The 21,861-nt window shown below is 50.7% G+C and overlaps 1 protein-coding gene across 1 annotated transcript in view; it reads left to right on the top strand.

Moving 5' to 3' along the window:
* LOC135260520 (kinesin-1 heavy chain-like) overlaps positions 1 to 21,552 on the top strand; it is a 31,472-nt gene extending 9,920 nt beyond the window's left edge. The window contains exons 2-26 of the mRNA XM_064345801.1: positions 2,903 to 2,990; positions 3,457 to 3,530; positions 3,805 to 3,909; positions 4,054 to 4,102; positions 4,358 to 4,414; positions 6,013 to 6,096; positions 7,032 to 7,156; positions 9,153 to 9,257; positions 9,980 to 10,125; positions 10,639 to 10,787; positions 11,343 to 11,533; positions 11,925 to 11,993; positions 12,488 to 12,694; positions 12,911 to 13,054; positions 13,434 to 13,622; positions 14,266 to 14,383; positions 14,687 to 14,742; positions 15,302 to 15,411; positions 16,129 to 16,230; positions 16,576 to 16,636; positions 16,739 to 16,810; positions 17,242 to 17,346; positions 17,583 to 17,799; positions 18,410 to 18,539; positions 20,123 to 21,552. Coding sequence (XP_064201871.1) covers positions 2,903 to 2,990; positions 3,457 to 3,530; positions 3,805 to 3,909; positions 4,054 to 4,102; positions 4,358 to 4,414; positions 6,013 to 6,096; positions 7,032 to 7,156; positions 9,153 to 9,257; positions 9,980 to 10,125; positions 10,639 to 10,787; positions 11,343 to 11,533; positions 11,925 to 11,993; positions 12,488 to 12,694; positions 12,911 to 13,054; positions 13,434 to 13,622; positions 14,266 to 14,383; positions 14,687 to 14,742; positions 15,302 to 15,411; positions 16,129 to 16,230; positions 16,576 to 16,636; positions 16,739 to 16,810; positions 17,242 to 17,346; positions 17,583 to 17,799; positions 18,410 to 18,539; positions 20,123 to 20,129 — 2,760 coding nt within the window. The 3' untranslated portion in view covers positions 20,130 to 21,552. The remainder of the gene's footprint in view (positions 1 to 2,902; positions 2,991 to 3,456; positions 3,531 to 3,804; positions 3,910 to 4,053; positions 4,103 to 4,357; positions 4,415 to 6,012; positions 6,097 to 7,031; positions 7,157 to 9,152; positions 9,258 to 9,979; positions 10,126 to 10,638; positions 10,788 to 11,342; positions 11,534 to 11,924; positions 11,994 to 12,487; positions 12,695 to 12,910; positions 13,055 to 13,433; positions 13,623 to 14,265; positions 14,384 to 14,686; positions 14,743 to 15,301; positions 15,412 to 16,128; positions 16,231 to 16,575; positions 16,637 to 16,738; positions 16,811 to 17,241; positions 17,347 to 17,582; positions 17,800 to 18,409; positions 18,540 to 20,122) is intronic.
* The last annotated feature ends 309 nt before the right edge of the window (positions 21,553 to 21,861 follow it).

Raw genomic sequence — 21,861 nt, 5'->3', positions numbered from 1 at the left:
CTTTACAAATGAACTGAAGTTAAATGTTGGCCTTGTAGCTGGCTGTCAATATCTGTGAGATTTAAACAGAGATTTTGAAAGAAGAAATTGGCCCCTAGCATTGGACCAGGCTATACGATCTGCACCGGGGTCTGAAATGTTTCTGGGATCTGAAATCCTGAATGTAGGCCTAATTGCTTTAGCCAAAGAAAAATCATAGAACAAATGTAAGTGGTTATAGAATAAATAAAGCTGAATGGTCATCACAGATTTGGCTGATTGGGGGCTTAGCAGATACAGTTCCAGCAGTTAACCAGTAATTTCCAATTGCCCCGGAGGTCTGTGATTTGAGTTAACAGGGGTCTAATATCTGAAATTTATGAAGCTGAAATTGAATCCCACAGAATGGGAGCCAGTAGGACACTGTTGCTGATGGGAAACTTGATTAAAATGGTGCCTCTCCTAATGGAGAATGAGCCATTGTGACATCACTTGACTGATTCACCAATAGGATGATTCTACAGTTTTTTTGTTTTTTTTTAAACAGTCACCCTCTGTGTCTTGATTGGTGCCTGAAGCTGTCATTCATTTTCAAAGTCTACTGCCCACGTCTGGAGCATGTTTGCTGACAGAATGCTGACTCAGTCTGTGCTACGTGGTTGTAGTCTGACACTCGTATGCCTGTATGAAGCCTTTGTTATTCAGGCTGTTTGTCGTCTTCTCTTATGAACGCTGGTATTCATGTGCAGGCGCTTATCTAGAGTGACTTACACAGCCTCTTGTGTGTGAGCATGTGCATAGCGCCCAGTTCCATTGTTGTTAAATGTCCTTTGCCCGCAAAAAAACAGTTTTGTTTCTTTAATAGTCCGAGCTGCTATTACTTCACTGTTTCCCATCAGGCTTAAGCGCACACTGTGTAATGGCAGTCAGTGGAGATGGTGGCACAGATGTGCGTATGGCTGACAGCAATAATTCAAAATGTGATGTGATTATCCTTATTATATAATTATTATAACATCGTAAACATTATTATAATAATAAAATAATTTAAAAAATGAAGCCCTGTAAACGTTTTGATTAAGTTCCAGTAAACCTGTTTATTGTGGGTTTATACGGGAACGCCTGTGGTAAATTGCTGATCTTGCGGATATTAATTTGCAGAGCGAGCTTCTGCTTTGTTATGGGAATATTCTGTAATATTTCAGCGCTGTCCCGTTCTGTCTGGGACGTGTTGAGCGCTCGGGGACAGTAGGTGGATGAAGCTCAAGGTGCGGGTGATTCTGCTACAGGGCCAAGTACAATGCTCACAAGTGCCCGTGATCTGCTCACGACCAACTGACTCACAACACCACACACACCCCACACACCACACACACACACCGATCACACACACGCGGACTGCTCACACACACCCCACACGCACGCACACACACCAACCTGATCTCACACACACACACACGCACACAACACACACACTGCACACGTGATCTCCAACACAGCACCACACACACACACACACACACAAACCGTGACCACACACACCACCGCACAAACACACACACATGCCACACACACACACACACCGTACCACCACACACACGACCCACACACCACACACACACACAACACACACACACACACACACCGTGATCTCACACACACACACACACGCATACACACATGCACACACACACACACATGCACACAACACTCACACACACCACACACACACACACACACACACACACACACACACACACGCGCGCGCGCGCGCGGGTGTCACGCGGTTGCTGTGATCAGTAGCTTCGCTGGGCGGCGGCTCCCTGTCTTATGACCGCCAGCCGGGTCAGGTGACACTGCAGAGACTGGGCTGTTGGCTCAGAGCCTGTGGTGGGGGGGGGGGGGTCTAGGAGGAGGGCGGGGGTGACGACCCACACTGTTCTGGGGTCAGTTCTGGGACCGCTCCCCTTTCTGCAGCTCAGATCAGAGTGTATTTGTGTTTCCTCTAAGCAGCCCCAAGGCTAAAAGCAGTGAGGAAGAACTGCCATGGTGGCTTATGGGAAGAGACGCGGGTCTGTATTCTGCTGGAAGAACCAGCGGATCTGAAAGGCCCACAGTGTGTGTGTGTGTGTGTGCGCGTGCGTGCGTGTCCGTGTGTGTGTGTGTGCGTTTGAGTGTGTGTGCATGTCTGTATGCGTGTGTGTGTGTGTGCGTTTGAGTGTGTGTGTGTGTGTGCATGCGTGTCCGTGTCTGTGTGTGTGAGATCACGGTGTGTTTGTGTGTGTGTGTGCATGGGGTGGTGGTAAGAGGAAATGGGCTGGTGTTACTGTAACCTCAGACCCATAGGAAAGTCTGTAATTTTTCCAGCTCCTGCTGGGGGGGGGGGGGGGGAAGCAGAGTCTGCAGGGTTCAGGTGTGTTTTGGCACTCAGGTGCCAAAGTCACTGATTGGCTAAAGAGCCAAACAGCGTGTCTCTTGTCTCCAAGGCCTGACTGGCTGAAAGGAAAACCAAAAAAAAACTGCAGACACTGCCCCCTCCAGGACTGGAGTTAAACCTGCAGACACTGCGGCCCTCCAGGATGCTATACAGTTAAACTTTATTTGGTTTGATTAGACAGCAGAGTGTTTGAGCTGTGTGAACTTCATGAACACGTCTTCGTCAGAGGGATGTCTTGTGATGAGAGACTTAAGCTTGGTGAAACCTTGGAACAGTTGAGCTAGGATACGCTATCGATTACTGAACAGATTCTAACCAACCATCGTGTCTCCCTTTGGAGAGCAAACTCCCCTGATTTATTCAAACGGTTCCACGATTAGCTGCTCATAGTAGCCCCGCCCCTTAACGGGGGGTTCACTCTGCACTCCCATTGGTTGCCTTGCCCGCCACTCAGACTCAGACGTTCTCTGTGCTTGTCTCCTGCAGGGCAAGCCCTACATGTTTGACCGAGTGTTCCAGTCCAACACGTCCCAGGAGCAAGTGTACAACGCCTGTGCCCGACAGATCGTCAAAGGTACGGTGAGATCGGTACGGCCGGACGGTTTCCCCGCGGTCGGTACGGCCGGACGGTTTCCCCGCGGTCGGTACAACTGGACGGTTTCCTCATGGTCGGTGCAGCTGGACGGTTTCCCCACTTTGGATCAGTTCCAGACATGGGCCAAATACCTATTTCTTTTGGATTCAAATACTTTTCTGCGCTTTACTGATCTTGTCTGATCTGTTGGAACCAATGAAATACTCTCAAGAAGTGCAAACCCCGCCTTCTGGGTCATATTGGCAGGCTCAGTTACACCAGGCAAGACCAATAGAGCGCAGAAAAGTATCTGAATCCAAAACAAATGCATATTTGACCCAGGTCTGATCAGTTCCTATCCTGCTGAGGGCCTCCACAGTGCATCTGAGGTGGCTGGGAGGCAAGGGGGGGGGGGGGGGGGGCTGTTCCCTTGCCTAACACACACACGTGTCTTTATTTCACACAGATGTGCTCGAGGGCTATAATGGAACGATCTTCGCCTACGGACAGACGTCCTCTGGCAAAACGCACACAATGGAGGTAGGGCTTGTCTTTAACGCACCCTGCGGCCTTCTCTGTACGTCTGCAAATGGCTGACCTGTCTCATTATGTGTGGCTACGGCAACCATTCAAAATGGCCGTTCTTCTGATGAATGTGTTATTGAATTAATAAATGAAATGAACAGGATCTTGTGACACTGACATGTCCTGTATTCTCATATTATTGGTTTGATGGCCGATCATTGTAAAGTGCTGGTAAAGACCTTGTTGATCTGGATTGCCTTCTGTGAATTAGATTTTTTTTTTTTTAAAGGGTAACCTCCACGACACAGATGCAATGGGGATCATCCCGAGAATAGTCCAGGACATTTTTAACTATATTTATTCCATGGATGAGAACCTGGAGTTTCATATCAAGGTGTGTACACTTCTGGTGTTAGGAGGTGGTGTGTGTGTTTGTGAGAGTGTGTGTGTGTGTGTGAGAGAGAGAGAGAGTGTGTGAGTCTGTGTTGCTGTATGGTTCTATATAATGAGAGAAATTATTATTCTTTTTTACAAACAGGTTTCATATTTTGAAATTTACCTGGACAAAATTAGGGACCTTTTGGATGGTAAGTAAAATAAAACACAAATATCTTTATATCAAGTGTGATCCCTATACTGTTGAATGCCATTCAGCACAGGGAAGTACTGTGCTGTACATGGGTGGTGTATATAGTAGTAATGTTTTGTATTTTTTTAATAGTCCGATCTTGATGCTTTAAGTAAAGGAATTTGTTGTTTTTCAGTGAAGTGCTAAACGCTGCCCATGTCTGTTAAATGTCTGGTTTTGGCAACACACAGCATGTGACTCCTTTCATTTCCAGTGTCAAAGACGAACCTCTCAGTGCACGAAGACAAGAACAGAGTCCCATACGTGAAGGTGAGTCATCACACAGGCTCCGCCCCCCACCTCCCAATGCCGCCATGGTGACAAATATGCAAATTCATGCAAATGAGAACATTGGCAAGTGCAGTGAGGAGATTTAGCGCCCAACCAGTGCGTCCGTTCAGCCTTCGATTTAAGAACATTTGGTCCCTGTTTGCTCTGAGCCTACGACCCACTTAAAGAGTTAACTTGTGTACTGTGACACATCCGTGGTGCACCTGTCACTGATCCAGGTAGTGCTGCTCCCACACAGGGAGCTCCCAGAGGGTCTGGAGAGATATCTCAACATCCGTGTGAGCTCAGGCCCAGTGTTAAACTGTCACTCAGTTCATATTGACAGATCAAACAGGAAGAGTGGGCAGCAGTGTAGTATAATGGCTAAGGGAACGGGTTTGGTAGCCTTAAGGTCGCAGGTTTGATTCCCAGATAGGACACCAGGTACTTAACCTGCATTGCTTCAGTAAAAAATCCAGCTGTATAAATGGATGCAGTGTAAATGCTGTGTAAAAGTTGTATAAGTCGCTCTGGATAAGAGCGTCTGCTAAATGCCTGCAATGTAACGTGATGTAATGTTCTGTGGTCCGAGTCGTCTCTGTAGTCCCGTAGAAGTGCTTCTCAGGTTGAGCGTTGAGGGACACGCCCAGCTGTGTTTTCTCTGACACGGCTGGGTTTCTGTTTGGTCTGTCTCTGACACGGCTGGGTTTCTGTTTGGTCTGTCTCTGACACGGCTGGGTTTCTGTTTGGTCTGTCCCTGACACGGTCAGGGTTTCTGTCTGGTTTGTCTCTCACACGGTCGGGGTTCTGTCTGGTTGCTCTACCGGCGGTTCTGTCTGGTTTGTCTCTCACACGGTCGGGGTTCTGTCTGGTTTGTCTCTGACACGGTCAGGGTTTCTGTCTGGTCTGTCTCTGACACGGCTGGGGTTCTGTCTGGTTTGTCTCTGACACGGTCGGGGTTCTGTCTGGTTTGTCTCTGACACGGTCGGGGTTCTGTCTGGTTTGTCTCTGACACGGTCGGGGTTCTGTCTGGTTTGTCTCTGACACGGTCGGGGTTCTGTCTGGTTTGTCTCTGACACGGTCGGGGTTCTGTCTGGTTTGTCTCTGACACGGCTGGGTTTCTGTTTGGTTTGTCTCTGACACGGCTGGGTTTCTGTCTGGTTTGTCTCTGACACGGCTGGGGTTCTGTTTGGTTTGTCTCTGACCCGGTCGGGGTTCTGTCTGGTTTGTCTCTGACACGGCTGGGTTTCTGTCTGGTTTGTCTCTGACACGGCTGGGTTTCTGTTTGGTTTGTCTCTGACACCGTCGTCGGTCTGTCTCTGGGCTGGGTTTGTCTCTGACACGGTCGGGGTTCTGTCTGGTTTGTCTCTGACACGGTCGGGGTTCTGTTTGGTTTGTCTCTGACACGGTCGGGGTTCTGTCTGGTTTGTCTCTGACACGGTCGGGGTTCTGTCTGGTTTGTCTCTGACACGGTCGGGGTTCTGTCTGGTTTGTCTCTGACACGGTCGGGGTTCTGTCTGGTTTGTCTCTGACATCGGTTCTCGGGGTCTCTGAAGTCGGTTGTTTTCTGCACGCGCGCGTGTCTTCGCTCCTCCCGCAGGTGCACCAGCGCTCGCTGCAGTCCGGAGGAGGTCATGGACACCATCGACGAGGGAAAATCGAACCGCCACGTCGCCGTGACAAGTAAGCTCCCCCTCATGCCTCCCCCCGCCCTCACCCTCACCCCACCCCGCCCCACCGCTGAGCCACTCGAGCGTCTGACTCCTCTTTCAGCACACAGCTCATCATCTTCAGCCCTGACAAACTGCAGGCCCGTTCAATTACACGCCCTATAGGGCCCATCACCGTGACCTCATTTCCTTTTTCATGATGTCATTGGTTTCCCCCCCTTGGCCCTGCGTAGGGTTGTTCAGTGATTTACTCTGGTCTGGTTTAAGGCATGACCTAATCGCCTTGTTCAGAACAAATTATGTCACTGGAAAGTAACCACAATTCTGACAGTCTGTGTCTCATACATATATTTCTTTCTTTTATTGGAATTATTTGGGCTGTACTTATTTGACCTTTTTCTCTGAACATTGACTAAATTTGTAGCATCGTACATTTACGGTTCTTTTGGAATCTAAATTCAATGAATGTTTCATATTAAACCATTAAAAGCCATCCCCTGTTTTATAAAAAAACTTTTAGAGGTCATTGTTTGCTTTATTATAGACTGTTAGGACCTTTCTGTTATCCCAGGGGATGTTAATGTTGTTCTGGTGGCTGATCTGGCTGATTCATCCTCATTAACGGGCCCTGCTGAAGTCCAGAAGCATATTACTGAGGGCCAGACTTCCTGCCTGACGATAACCTCTCTGTTCTCTCTATCTCTGTCTCTCTCTCTCTCCCTCCCTCCCTCTCTCACTCCCACCTCCCTCTCTCTCTCCCTCCCTCCCTCTCTCTCCCATGCTCTCTCTCCCTCACTCTCTCTCTCATTCTCTCCCTCTCTCTCTCTCCCCACCTCCCTCTCTCTCTCATTCTCTCCCTCTCTCTCTCTCCCTCACCCTCTCGCTCCATCCCCCCCCCCCCCTCTCTCTCTCCCTCCCTCCCTCCCTCCCTCCCCCTCTCTCTGGCAGATATGAACGAGCACAGCTCCCGGAGTCACAGTATCTTCCTCATTAACGTGAAGCAGGAGAACACTCAGACAGAGCAGAAGCTGAGTGGGAAGCTCTTCCTGGTGGATCTGGCTGGGAGCGAAAAGGTACAGAGCGTACCGAGAGCTGAAAGTGCTCAAACTGTGTACAGTCACTGTCCGACTGTACCCAGAGCCCATGTCACTCAAACTAGGCACAGTCACTGTCCGACTGTACCCAGAGCCCATGTCACTCAAACTAGGCACAGTCACTGTCCGACTGTACCCAGAGCCCATGTCACTCAAACTAGGCACAGTCACTGTCCGACTGTACCCAGAGCCCATGTCACTCAAACTAGGCACAGTCACTGTCCGACTGTACCCAGAGCCCATGTCACTCAAACTAGGCACAGTCACTGTCCGACTGTACCCAGAGCCCGTGTCACTCAAACTAGGCACAGTCACTGTCGGACTGTACCCAGAGCCCGTGTCACTCAAACTAGGCACAGTCACTGTCGGACTGTACCCAGAGCCCATGTCACTCAAACTAGGCACAGTCACTGTCCGACTGTACCCAGAGCCCATGGTACTCAAACTGTGTACAGTCACTGTCCGACTGTACCCAGAGCCCATGTCACTCAAACTGTGTACAGTCACTGTCCGACTGTACCCAGAGCCCATGTCACTCAAACTGTGTACAGTCACTGTCCAACTGTACCCAGAGCCCATGTCACTCAAACTAGGCACAGTCGCTGTCCGACTGTACCCAGAGCCCACGTCACTCAAACTAGGCACAGTCACTGTCCGACTGTACCCAGAGCCCATGTCACTCAAACTAGGCACAGTCACTGTCCGACTGTACCCAGAGCCCATGTCACTCAAACTAGGCGCAGTCACTGTCCGACTGTACCCAGAGCCCATGTCACTCAAACTAGGCACAGTCACTGTCCGACTGTACCCAGAGCCCATGTCACTCAAACTAGGCACAGTCACTGTCCGACTGTACCCAGAGCCCACGTCACTCAAACTAGGCACAGTCACTGTCCGACTGTACCCAGAGCCCATGTCACTCAAACTGTGTACAGTCACTGTCCGACTGTACCCAGAGCCCATGTCACTCAAACTAGGCACAGTCACTGTCCGACTGTACCCAGAGCCCATGTCACTCAAACTAGGCACAGTCACTGTCCGACTGTACCCAGAGCCCATGTCACTCAAACTGTGTACAGTCACTGTCCGACTGTACCCAGAGTCCATGTCACTCAAACTGTGTACAGTCACTGTCCGACTGTACCCAGAGCCCATGTCACTCAAACTAGGCACAGTCACTGTCCGACTGTACCCAGAGCCCATGTCACTCAAACTAGGCACAGTCACTGTCCAACTGTACCCAGAGCCCATGTCACTCAAACTAGGCACAGTCACTGTCCGACTGTACAGAGGTCATATCTCTCAAACTAGGTACAGCAACTGTCCGACTGTACCCAGAGCCCATGTCACTCAAACTAGGCACAGTCGCTGTCCGACTGTACCCAGAGCCCATGTCACTCAAACTAGGCACAGTCACTGTCCAACTGTACCCAGAGCCCATGTCACTCAAACTAGGTACAACCACTGTCCGACTGTACAGAGCTCATATCTCTCAAACTAGGTACAGGTGCACGTGCTTTTCAGCTGTATCAAGAGCTAAGATCACTAAAACTACGTACCGGTACAGGCGCTCTCTGACTGTACAGAGCTCATGTCACTCAAACTAGGTACAGCAACTGTCCGACTGTACCAAGAGCTCAGATGACTCAAACTGGGTACAGGTACAGGAACCCTCCGACTGTACTGGGAGCTCATGTCACTCAAACTAGGTACAGGTACAGGTGCTCTCTGACTGTACCGAACGCTCATGTCAATCAAACTAGGTACAGGCACTGTCCGACTGTACCCAGAGCTCATGTCACTCAAACAAGGTACAGTTAGAGTCATTGTGAGACTGTACAGCGTTCAGATCACTCAACCTATGGCATTGCAATGCCCTTTCACATGGGTGAACCTGGAGAACATTAATGTTCCCTTACCTGTGCTGAGGGTGTAGGCCTGAGTGTGAGGTGTGTGTGTGTGTGTGTCTCTGCAGGTGAGTAAAACCGGAGCGGAGGGGGCAGTCCTGGACGAGGCCAAGAACATCAACAAGTCGCTCTCATCCCTGGGAAACGTCATCTCCGCCCTGGCAGAAGGCTCTGTGAGTACACTGCTGTGTATGGGTGTGTGTCTGTGTGTGTGTGTGTGGGTGGGTGTGTGTCTGTGTGTCTGTGTGTGTGTGTGTGTGTGTGTGTGTGTACGTGTGTGAGAGCGAGCGCGTATGAGTGCTTGTGCGTGTGTGAGTGTGGGTGAGTGCGAGTGTGCGGGTGTGTGAGTGTGTGAGTGTGCGTGAGTGTGTGAGTGTGGGTGAGTGCGAGTGTGCGTGTGTGCGTGTGTGAGAGGGAGCGCGTATGAGTGCTTGTGCGTGTGTGAGTGTGGGTGAGTGCGAGTGTGCGTGTGTGAGTGTGGGTGTGTGTGTGCTGGTGTGTGAGTGTGTGTGTGTGTGTGAGCGTGTGCGTGTGTGAGTGTGGGTGAGTGCGAGTGTGCTGGTGTGTGTGTGTGTGAGCGTGTGCGTGTGTGAGTGTGGGTGAGTGCGAGTGTGCGGGTGTGTGTGTCTGTGTGTCTGTGTGTCTGTGTGTCGGTGCGTGTGAGTGTGTGCGTGTGAGTGTATGTGTGTGTGTGTGTGTGTGTATGTGTCTGTGCATGTGTGTGAGTGTGTGTCAGTGAGTGTATGTGTGTTTGTGTGTGAGAGCGAGTGAGTATGAGTGCTTGTGCTTGTGTGAGTGTGGGTGAGTGCGTGTGCGTGTGTGAGTGTGGGTGAGTGCGAGTGTGCGGGTGTGTGAGTGTAATGCCCCCACCTCATTAATAATCCCTCTCTCTCAGACATATGTCCCGTACAGAGACAGTAAGATGACCAGGATCCTGCAGGACTCCCTGGGGGGCAACTGCAGGACCACCATCGTCATCTGCTGCTCCCCCTCCTCCTACAACGAGGCGGAGACCAAGACCACCCTGATGTTCGGCCAGAGGTGAGACCAGGTCCCCAAACCGCTCACCACACACACTGAACGTACATGACCAGGTCCCCAAACCACTCACCACACATACTGAACGTACATGACCAGGTCCCCAAACCACTCACCACGCATACTGAACGTACAGTACTACTGTAGCCTGTCAAGCTAAATCAAAAGGGCCTGGTTATCAAATGGAAGGCATGTTTCGTTTCAGTAATGCAGGATTTTTTTGTAGTTTTTTTTTTTTGTTTGTTTGTGATGTCACAAAGGTTATTCTTAATGTTTGTGACGTTACAAATTAAATACGTACTTATTGTAACATCACGTCATACTTACTGTAACATCACAAAAACAGTATTGATTTGTATGACATCACAAACAGAAATGTCTGGTGTTTGTGATGTCACAAGTGTAATGTTGAGGTGTGCAGTGCCGTGAAGGAAGCGGTTGGGGTTTATGACATCACAAGTGAGATTTCGGGTGTCTGCGACATCACATGTGACACCCGGTGTTCTGTAACTGCAGGGCAAAGACAATCAAGAACACAGTGTGTGTGAACATGGAGCTGACGGCCGAGCAGTGGAAGAAGAAGTACGAACGGGAGAAGGAGAGGAACAAGACGCTGCGCAACACGGTGACGTGGCTGGAGAACGAGCTGAACCGCTGGCGCAACGGTGAGAGACGCACGGGGGGGGGGGGGGGGAGGAGACCGGCAGTGTGCGACTCCGTTTGAAATCCCCCTGCTGCTTGTGTGCATTTGAGGCATTTGGTGTTGAGTTTGTGTGCATTTGCTGCATTTGACCCTGTGTTTGTGTGCATTTGCTGCATTTGGTGTTGAGTTTCTGTGCATTTGCTGCATTTGATGTTGAATTTGTGTGCATTTGCTGCATTTGACCCTGTGTTTGTGTGCATTTGCTGCATTTGGACTTGTGTTTGTGTGTATTTGCTGCATTTGGACTTGTGTTTGTGTGCATTTGCTGCATTTGCTGCCAGTTGTGTAAGTGTAATTGGATAAAGACAACCGTTAAATAAATAAGTTGCAGTGCATGTTGTAGGCAGTAGATGGCAGTAGGTAATGAATGTTTGGTCTTCTCATTCATTCAAGTTGACGAGATGCACAAATCCTCACGGAATGATTACCTGGCAGTGTGGACGTACGGTATGCTTCAGTTGGGTTTGTCCCATTCGGGCGAGCTCGGCCGGGCTGACCTCTGTGTCGCCCCCTGCAGGAGAAAGCGTGCCGGTGGCGGAGCAGTTCGATAAGGAGAAGGCCAATGCCGAGTTCCAGGCCCTGGACAACGTGGTGAACAACGAGAAGCCCGCCTCCACGCCCGGCGTGCCCGGGGTTCGGCTCACCGACGCCGAGAAGGACAAGTGCGAGGCCGAGATCACCAAGCTCTACAAGCAGCTGGACGACAAGGTGAGACAGCGCCCCCTGTGGGCTAATGGAGTATTGCACGTAAAAGAGCACCAAAGTGTTTTACAGGGCTACATTCATTTACTGATGGAATGAGTACTTGCAGACAGCAAGGGATAAGTGGATTTTGTTTTTCTGTTGAGTGCTGTGGTGAATGAAGTGTTCCTTCCCCAGGATTTCTGTAATGGCTGTTTGCAGTTGTGTGATGGCTGTGCTGTGTAACGGCTGTGCTGTGTAGCGGCTGTGTGTAACGGCTGTGCTGTGTAACAGCTGTGTGTAATGGCTGTGCTGTGTAACAGCTGTGTGTAATGGCTGTGCTGTGTAACAGCTGTGTGTAACAGCTGTGCTGTCTAACAGCTGTGTGTAATGGCTGTGCTTTCTCTGTGTTCTCTAGGATGATGAGATCAACCAGCAGAGCCAGCTGGCTGAGAAGCTGAAACAGCAGATGCTGGATCAGGACGAGGTGAGTGTCAATCAGAGTTCCGCCCATTTTTACTGGTTAGTGTCAATCAGAGCTCCGCCCATTTTACTGGTGAGTGTCAATCAGAGCTCCGCCCATTTTACTGGTGAGTGTCAATCAGAGCTTTGCCCATTTTTACTGGTGAGTGTCAGTCAGAGCTCCGCCCATTTTTACTGGTGAGTGTCAATCAGAGCTCCGCCCATTTTTACTCTTCTCATAGAATAGAAAACAATTTTTTGTGTGTGTATGTGTTTCTGTGTGTGTGTGTGTATGTGTGTGCGTGTGTATGTGTGTGCGTGTGTGTGTGTGTTTCTGTGTGTGTGTGTGTATGTGTGTGCGTGTGTATGTATGTGCGTGTGTGTGTGTGTTTCTGTGTGTGTGTGTGTTTCTGTGCGTGTGTGTGTTTCTGTGCGTGTGCGTGTGTGTGTGTGTGCGTGTTTCTGTGTGTGTGTGTGTGTGTGTGCTGTAAATATGCATGTGCTCTGCCCCCCCCCCAGCTGCTGGCCTCCTCCCGGCGCGACTATGACAACCTGCAGACGGAGCTGAACCGGCTCCAGGCGGAGAACGAGGCCTCCAAGGAGGAGGTGAAGGAGGTGCTGCAGGCCCTGGAGGAGCTGGCCGTCAACTACGACCAGAAGAGCCAGGAGGTGGAGGACAAGACGCAGGAGTTCGAGATCCTGAGCGAGGAGCTCAACCAGAAATCGGTGAGACCCCGGGGGTTACCAGGGTAACCAACTGGTGCTGTGCGCTGTGTTCTGAACCGGTTCTGACCCGCTTCAGGTTATGGCCTGAAGATACAACCTGAAGCAGTCTTGAGTTTTTTGACGTTGTGTTGTCGTCTCTCTCCCTCTCTCTCTGTTTCCCTCTCTCCCTATCTCTCTCTCTCTCTTTCTCTCCCTCTCTCTCTCTCTCTTTTCCAGACCGTTCTGTCCTCCATTGACTCAGAGCTGCAGAAGCTGAAAGAGATGACCAGCCACCAGAAGAAGAGGGTGACGGAGATGATGTCATCGCTCCTCAAGGACCTGACCGAAATCGGCATCGCCGTGGGCAGCAACGACATTAAGGTAAGCCCCGCCCACCCGACGAGGGGGCGTGTTCCTGTTTTTCCAGGTTGTTCCATGTCTAATCAGGAAATACTTTTCCTAAATATTTCTGGGGCCACTTGTTTTTTTCTTTATTGCTGAAGGTTCTTTCCTGCTTTGAGCTGTTAGAGTTATTGTGTGACTGTGTTTGTGTGTGTGTGTGTGCGTGTGAGTGTGTGCTTACATTTAATATCTTAAAATCAGTAGTTCCTGATTAGTCCCAAAAAAAATCAGGGGGAAATCCTTTGCTGGGTGACTTCACCATGTTTTTTTATGTGTCTGCTCGAGAGCTGATTGGTTGGACGTAGTGACATCATTTGTGCCTCTGCCCCCCCCCCCCCGGCCCATCCGTCTCCCGTAGCAACACGAGGGCAGCGGGCTGATAGACGAGGAGTTCACGGTGGCGCGGCTCTACATCAGCAAGATGAAGTCGGAGGTGAAGACGATGGTGAAGCGCTGCCGGCAGCTGGAGGCCTCGCAGGCCGAGAGCAACAACAAGATGGAGGAGACCGAGAGGGAGCTGACCGCCTGCCAGCTGCGCATATCACAGGTACGCTGCGCATACCGCCTGCCAGCTGCGCATATCGCAGGTACGCTGCGCATACCGCCTGCCAGCTGCGCATATCGCAGGTACGCTGCGCATACCGCCTGCCAGCTGCGCATATCACAGGTACGCCGCGCATACCGCCTGCCAGCTGCGCATATCACAGGTATACTGCGCATACCGCCTGCCAGCTGCGCATATCGCAAGTACGCTGCGCATACCGCCTGCCAGCTGCGCATATCGCAGGTACGCCGCACTGCGCATACCGCCTGCCAGCTGCGCATATCGCAGGTACGCCGCACAGCGCATACCGCCTGCCAGCTGCGCATATCGCAGGTACGCCGCACTGCGCATACCCCCTGCCAGCTGCGCATATCACAGGTACACTGCGCATACCGCCTGCCAGCTGCGCATATCGCAAGTACACAATGCTGCAGTAACAGTGATATTACAGATGTGTAATTACATACACTACATGGCCAAAAGTATCTGCGCACCCCTTGGTCTGGTACGTACAATCACATTCTAGAAGATTCTGTGCTTCCCCAGCAGTTTGGGGAAGTCCCTTTCCTGTTTCAGCATGACAGTGCCCCCATGCTCCCCCCTCCCCCCCCCCACCTCGCTCTAACCCCCCCTTCCCCCCTCCCAGCATGAGGCCAAGATCAAGTCCCTGACGGAGTACCTGCAGAATGTGGAGCAGAAGAAGAGGCAGCTGGAGGAGACCGTGGACTCCCTGAACGAGGATCTGGTGAAGATCGGCGCGCAGGGTAAGGCCGGGCCTGCCCGCCGTGCCCACGTGCCCTGTGCCACACGCGTGTGCCAGTCTCCTGCTGTCCGTAGAGAAACGCAACCACACTCCACCAGACATAAAACTGTGCCTACCTCACCCAATGATGCCAACCGCCTTATTCAGGTCTTACACTCTACAATTGCAACCTTCAATTGCAGCCAAGTTCAGCTTCTTATCAAGTGTACTGCCCCTTAGTGCTAGAATGCCACTGCATTTGCGTCTCATATGCACCCCCTAGTGTTGAAAAGGAGAATGACGGTGAGATGTTCTTCCCTCACAGAGAAAGTCCATGCCATGGAGAAGGAGAGCGAGGTCCAGACTGCCAATGAAGTGAAGGTATGATGTGATTAATTACGCAACTCAGCGTTCAAATGCCATTGGCCTGCATATGTTCATACCATTAAAAAGCAAATTGAAACACTGCAACTGTAAGAGTGAACAAAAACTGTGTGTAATGGCAGGTGCTGAACATTGAAAATGTTAGTATGGGAAAAACAGGTTTTACTTCATACTGAGTGAATATCAGAAATCACAAGTTAAGGAAGTACATTTAAAGGCTATTTCCCCCATAGATTGGACAACAGGAAGTGTGTAAGGGTTAAATGTTTCCCCTGTAGTTTGGACTACAGGAAGTTGGTAAGGGTTAAGCATTTACATGTTTCCCCTGTTGTATGGCCTACAGGAAGTGTGTAATGGTTAAATGTTTCCCCCGTTCCTTGGCCTACAGGAAGTGTGTAATGGTTAAATGTTTCCCCTGTTGCTTGGCCTACAGGAAGTGTGTGACGGTTAAATGTTTCCCCTGTTGCTTGGCCTACAGGAAGTGTGTAACGGTTAAATGTTTCCCCTGTTGCTTGGCCTACAGGAAGTGTGTAACGGTTAAATGTTTCCCCTGCAGGAGGCGGTGGAGAAGCAGATCCAGAATCACCGCGAGGCTCACCAGAAGCAGATCGGCAGCCTGCGGGACGAGCTGGAGCAGAAGGAGAAGCTGATCACCGAGCTGCAGGAGTAAGACTCCTCCTCCCTGTCACACACGGCCCCGCTTTGGGGGTTCTCTCTCTCTGTCCCACACGGCCCCGCTTTGGGGGTCCTGTCTGATATCTGGGGGTCTCCTCAGTGCTGTCCTGTCTCATCCTGTCTCTGCTCTCTTACTGATTTTCTTCACCTTCAGAGACTGTTCTGTGTTCTGTGATTGTTGCGTCTATATGGGTACTGGGTGGAGGCCTTAGGGCCCTTTTCTTATCTGGGTGTGGGGACATTTTTAGGGTTCTGGACCCTTGGGTTATAAGTACACAATGTTAAGGAGTTTTGTAGTTCCGAGGTGACGGTGTTAAGGGGTTTTGTAGTTCTGAAGTGGTGGTGTTAAGGGGTTTTGTAGTTCTGAGGTTGTGGTGCTAAGGGGTCCTGGGTTCTGAGCACACGTTTACAGTGTTAAGGGGATTTGTAGTTCTGAGGTGGCAGTGTTAAGGGGTTTTGTAGTTCTGAGGTGGCGGTGTTAAGGGGTTTTTTAGTTCTGAGGGGGCGGTGTTAAGGGGTTTTGTAGTTCTGAGGTGGCGGTGTTGAGGGGTTTTGTAGTTTTGAGGTGGCGGTGTTAAGGGGTTTTGTAGTTCTGAGGTGGCGGTGTTAAGGGGTTTTGTAATTCTGAGGTGGCGGTGTTAAGGGGTTTTGTAGTTCTGAGGTGGCGGTGTTAAGGCCCCCTGGCGTTGCGTGTCCTGTCCTCTGCAGTCTGAACCAGAAGACGGTGCTGGAGCAGGAGCGCCTAAGGGTGGAGCACGAGAAGCTGAAGGCGGCCGACCAGGAGAAGAGCCGCAAGCTGCATGAGCTCACGTACGTACCTGTCACCCCCCCCCAAAACCCCCCCCACCCGACTCTGCCCCAACCCCTGCCACTGGCTCCACCCCCTGCCTCTGTCCCTGGCCCTACCCCCTGCCACTGGCTCCACCCCCTGCCTCTGTCCCTGGCCCCGCCCCCCCTAGTCCCACCCCCTGCCTCTGTCCCTGGCCCCGCCCCCTGCATCTGGCTCCACCCATTGCCTTGCCCTGTTCATTTAATTGTTTGAGATATTTTGGCAAATCATCTTGAAAAGCTTTTTGTGTGTGTGTTACTGTGTGTGTGTGTGTGTGCGTGCGTGTGTTCACGTTACTGTGTGTGTGTGTGTGTGTGTGTGTACAGAGTGATGCAGGACCGGAGGGAACAGGCCAGACAGGATCTGAAGGGCCTGGAGGAGACTGTGGTAAGCGTGTCACTCTTTTTGCAATGGCTTCTGGGATTGTTCTGTTCTGAGTTTAGGGGGTCTGTTCTCACTGCCCCCCCCCCCCTTCTGTGTCCCTGCCAGGCCAAGGAGCTCCAGACTCTGCACAATCTGAGGAAGCTCTTTGTTCAGGACCTGGCCACTAGAGTCAAGAAGGTAGGCAATGACGTCTGTCCAGCAGCAGTTACTAAAATATCTCAGGAACCTTGTTGTGAAGAATTGGGCAAACCTTGAAATCTCTCACATTGCCATTTAGCAATGAACTGCAACCTCCCTTGAGACAAGGGATGGTCAACCTTGGTCCTTAGAGGGCCACAGGGTCTGTTGACTTCTGTTTTCACTATAAAATCAGTTCAGACCCACAGAACCAGGTGAGGTGAGTTAAAGTGTGTAATCAGCTGCTTTAACTGCTCAATTTAAAAAAGCCAGCACACCCTGCCGCTCTCCAGGACCAAGTTGGGAACTGTTAATTGAAGACCACAGGCACTGACCTTCCAAATCAGGGAAGGTTAAGTTAACATAAATAAGCCCTAGAAGAACAGACGTTCTGGCATGTGAATTGACGGACGTCCTCTCTCTCTCCTCAGAGCACGGAGTTGGACTCCGATGACACTGGAGGCAGTGCTGCTCAGAAGCAGAAGATCAACTTCCTGGAGAACAATCTGGAACAACTCACCAAGGTCCACAAGCAGGTAAACGTGCATGAGTGGAATTCCTGAAGTCTTTTTAAATAAAGTTTCTTCTGAAAACTTTCAAAGTTTTGTCAGCTGATGATTTTCTTATCTGTACTAACGTTAAGGGTCTGAGTGGATAAAGCTGCACTGTAATCACCTGTATAGACTTCACCCCCTCTCTGTGCTGCTGTGGTCTTTCCACGCAACAACGCTGACTGAGCGAGCTCTGTGATTGGTTCCCCTCCCCCCCCCAGCTGGTGCGGGACAACGCGGACCTGCGCTGCGAGCTCCCGAAGCTGGAGAAGCGGCTGCGGGCCACGGCGGAGCGGGTGAAGGCGCTGGAGTCCGCGCTGAAGGAGGCGAAGGAGAACGCCTCGCGCGACCGCAAGCGCTACCAGCAGGAGGTGGACCGCATCAAGGAGGTGGTGCGCGCCAAGAACATGGCCCGCCGCGGGAACTCCGCGCAGATCGGTGGGTCTCTCCCCTTGTCTGGCAACCCCCGTTACCATGGCATTAGTTTAGTAGATGCTCGGGAACTCCACGGAGATTGGTGGGTCTCTACCCGGTCTGGCAACCCCCATTATCATGGCATTAGCTTAGTAGATGCTCGGGAACTCCGTGCAGATTGGTGGGTCTCTCCCCTCATCTGGCAACCCCCATTACCACGGCATTAGTTTAGTAGATGCTCAGGAACTCCACGCAGATCGGTGGGTCTCTACCCGATCTGGCAACCACATTATCATGGCATTAGTTTAGTAGATTCTCGTGAACTCCGTGCAGATTGGTGGGTCTCTACCCGGTCTGGCAACCCCCATTACCATGGCATTAGTTTAGTAGATGCTTCTGATCCAGAGTGGATTACTATGTAGGAGGAACATGAGTGCATTCACCCCAAGCTGTATGAGCCAGGTCTGGCTAACGGCATTCCCAGACCAGGAAGTGTTTGGGTTACTCCGCTAGCCTAGAAAAGAACTCCTGCTAACCAAGTCGACCAAAAACCAGAGCGCGAGTCCTGATAATTCACACGGATTTCAGAACCAAACGGAAACCTCTTCCTCTTCCTCCTCCTCCTCCCCCGCAGCCAAACCCATCCGGCCCGGCCAGCAGCCCGTGGCTTCGCCCACCCACCCCGGCGTGACCCGCGGCGGCGGGTTCTACCAGAACAGCCAGACCGTCGCCATCCGGGGGGGCGGCAGCAAGCAGGAGAAGCCGTGAGTACTGCGCCGTGGACGTTTCGAATCCGGATGAGTCACCTGGGGGGGGGGGGGGAGTGTTTCACAAAGCAGGATTACTGAGTTAGAGCTGTATAACTGCACCGAGCAAAACTCAGAACAGCTCTTTTTACTTCAGTTCATGTTCCAGATTTGGGAGGGTTTTGGGTTTTACCCCACCATTTTGTTGGTTCTGATCCCATATTTAGGGAGGGTTCTTGGTTTTAACCCCCCACCCCCCTCTGTCAGTTCTGAACCTCAGTGAGCTCGTCCTGCAGCTGTGTCCTCACCCTACCCCCCCCCCCCCCACCCCCCACCCCCCACAATCAGACTTTTTGTCATTCTAAACTCAATTTAAAGGGAAGGCCCGTTCACCACAGCCTTAATGAGTCTGTTTTTTAAAGTGGTAAATTTGGGGCGCTCTTCTCTGCACCGAGGTCCGTCCCCTGCTTCCGTTTCCCATGGCAACCCCTCGGCCGAGCTACGCCGAGGGCAGCTCTGCGTGCCTTCCTATTGGCTCTTCCTCCATGAGCTGGTGAAAAAAATCAGCCAATTAAAACGCTCTCTCCCCTGGGGCTCACGGCCACAGTCGGGACCGGTACGTTCAGGATTCGAAACCGGAGCTCCACCCGAAATGAGATTTTAGCTCGTCGGGTCAGCCAGATGGCCCAGAATGCTCGGGCACGACTCATTCGCCAGCTGTAAGGACAAGTTTTTTTATTTATTTATTATTTTTTTTATTGGCCTTTTTTTTTAAGCGGTGTTGAAACCTTGCCCTGGGTTAGCCCGAGGGCGCTGGTGCAGGTGTGGCGTGCGGTGAAACTCACACACAGGTGTGGCTCGTTCGGCAGGACCAGGACAGTACACAGGCGTGGTGCGCAGAGGATTTAGCTCCGCGCGCTACGTTTGCTCTCCTGTCTACTCTGAATGCACAATGCAGCGCGTAAACGCAGATCTAGATGTACGACGTACGCATGTGTGGCTGCTTCATCAGATGGAACAGGTGACTGGTCACCTGGGCGTAGGGCTGGAACCCAAGCAAACCTGTGGAAAAGTGTCTGTTTACCTGCAAACGTGAGGTCAGCCAGGTCTTATTTTCACCTGTGGATCCTCTCTGACCTTCTCTCAGGTCTTCCCGCAGTCCTTGAAATCCCTTTAAAAAAATTAAAAAAAGTGTTCCAAATATTCCACTGTCCTCAAAGTCTGAGAAAAGTGGGCAGATTAAAGTAATGCCCTTTCACGTGACCCAGGTTGCCTTTGCCTTGCAGTGATGTCCATCAGAACGTACGGCTACCTGGCGAAACCACAGCCCTGTTGCTGAAAGTGGCTCTGGCTACTGTGCTGGAAATAGATCTCGATAGTCATGCGTTTGTCCTAAAAAGGCCTTTGAAAAGTCACGGGGAGTGTAAATGTGATTTGAGTGTGCTTTGTGTAAAAGGTTACTCTCTCTCTCTTTCTCTCTCTCTCTCTATTCCTCCTCTCTCTCTCTCTCTATTCCTCTCTCCTCTCTCCTCTCTCTCTCTATTCCTCTCTCCTCTCTCTCTCTCTCTCTCTATTCCTCTCTCCTCTCTCTCTCTCTCCAGTTGCTGAAGACTGAACATGGTCTCGGAGGAGGAGGCGGATGTTGTGCAGAAACCTGTCATTCCGTTGCAGTGGACTTTCCCCCCCTCAGGGGGAAGCTGGGAGGAAGATTAAATATATAAATATATATAAATATTATATAAATATACCTGGCCTGTACAGTTCTACCCCTTATCCCCTTTTCTCTTCCTAAATGAAATCTGATTTCCTTTCAAAACAAAAACAAGACAAAAAAAAAAAAAAAAACCATCAAAAAGACAAGTGAGTGCAATCTAGACATTCTGGGGGGAGAATGAACTCCTTTATGACTTCTAACGTGTAGCTCTTGTTTTATTGCACAGTTTGTCATCTGTCATATCTTAAGACTAGTCTGCACTGTGCCAAGCTGAATGTATGTTAGGTAGGTTTTCAAAGGCAAAAAAAAAAGACAAAGAAGAATACTCCTAGCATTAATGTCCTGGCCTAATTCATGCACATTTCCTGTTGTGGGGAGGTTGGAGGGAAGTTGTAAAGTCCTATCTGTGTAGATCTGATGAGCTTGTTTAAAGCGTTGAATCGAACTGAGATGCGTGCTGTACTTACTCTTCCGTTGTAAAGATTTAAATGAACCTGTATTTCACGTGTTTTTCCCAGAAACGGGTGTTTGGACCTGGGGATGATCCTGTTAAAATATGATATTCTCATGTGGAACAACAGGGGCACTTATGGTTAAAAAAAAAAAATAATAATAATAATAATGATAGAAACTATATTAACAGAGGAAGGTATTCCTGCAAGCTGCTTTGGGTGATTTAAGAAAAAAAATACCTCGTCAAAAACGGATTTCAGCAAAATTTAATTTGCTGTTTATTGAAGGCGAAATGGGTTAAAGGCATTGTTATTGAACACTGCAGATTCGGTGTCTGCGTACGCGAGCGTGTAATCCCACGACGAATGAAATGCAACACATGCTTGTCCTGTCCTTGTTCTCGCCCAATCCGTTTGTTTGCTTGTGCTATTAACAAAGCAGTTCTCACTCTCTCTGATATCGCTAGACGGTATCGGACTGTAATAAGACACTGGTAGCCTGTTGTTTTTTTAGGAAGTAGTATTTAGACGTGAAGATCACGCATTGCACACACCTTTTAGACCAGAGTTCTGTCTGACGGGGGCGAACAGAGCTCGTCTGTTGGCACTGTTGAGATGCTGCTTAAACCTGCGAAGGGGCATTCTGGGATGCGTGGAATGTCCCGTTTTGAGACATGACCTCAGAAGTGTTGGGGAGACGCAGACTCTTTGTGTTTCATTGTGGGGAGAGGCAGATTTGTTGTGTTTCTGTGCGCGTCACGGAGAGCAGGGGCCTTCTTCCAGGCGGCTTGAAGTCAATTCCTGATCGTTTTGTCGTATTTTTTAGCACTGAGGAATGGGCATGTGCACAACCAGCCCCCCCCCCCCCCCCCAAAAAGGTCCCTGTCCAGTCCTATGTGAGTGACACTAACTAGGCGAGTCAAACCCCCCCCCCCTTCCCTCCCAGTGGCTCCGTTTCACGCTCTCTGATCAGCCAATCAGCTGAGCCGGAGCCCCCCCCCCCCACGGCAGAGGCTGTGGCGCTGCCATCTGTGCCCTGCGCTTTGTGACACCCCCACCTTGCTTCCTGTAAAGAAGTAAATAGAAACAGGATGTTTATGGGAGGCTGGCTCTTCAGGAGCCAGAGATCCCAGCACCCCCACATCCCAGATCCCCCTCACTCACACCCCCTTTA

The sequence above is a fragment of the Anguilla rostrata genome, chromosome 8 (genome assembly GCF_018555375.3).
Source record: "Anguilla rostrata isolate EN2019 chromosome 8, ASM1855537v3, whole genome shotgun sequence".
Lineage (NCBI taxonomy): Eukaryota > Metazoa > Chordata > Actinopteri > Anguilliformes > Anguillidae > Anguilla > Anguilla rostrata.
The sequence above is the reverse complement of the archived record's forward strand: the minus strand, read 5'-3'. Positions and strand labels throughout refer to the sequence as shown.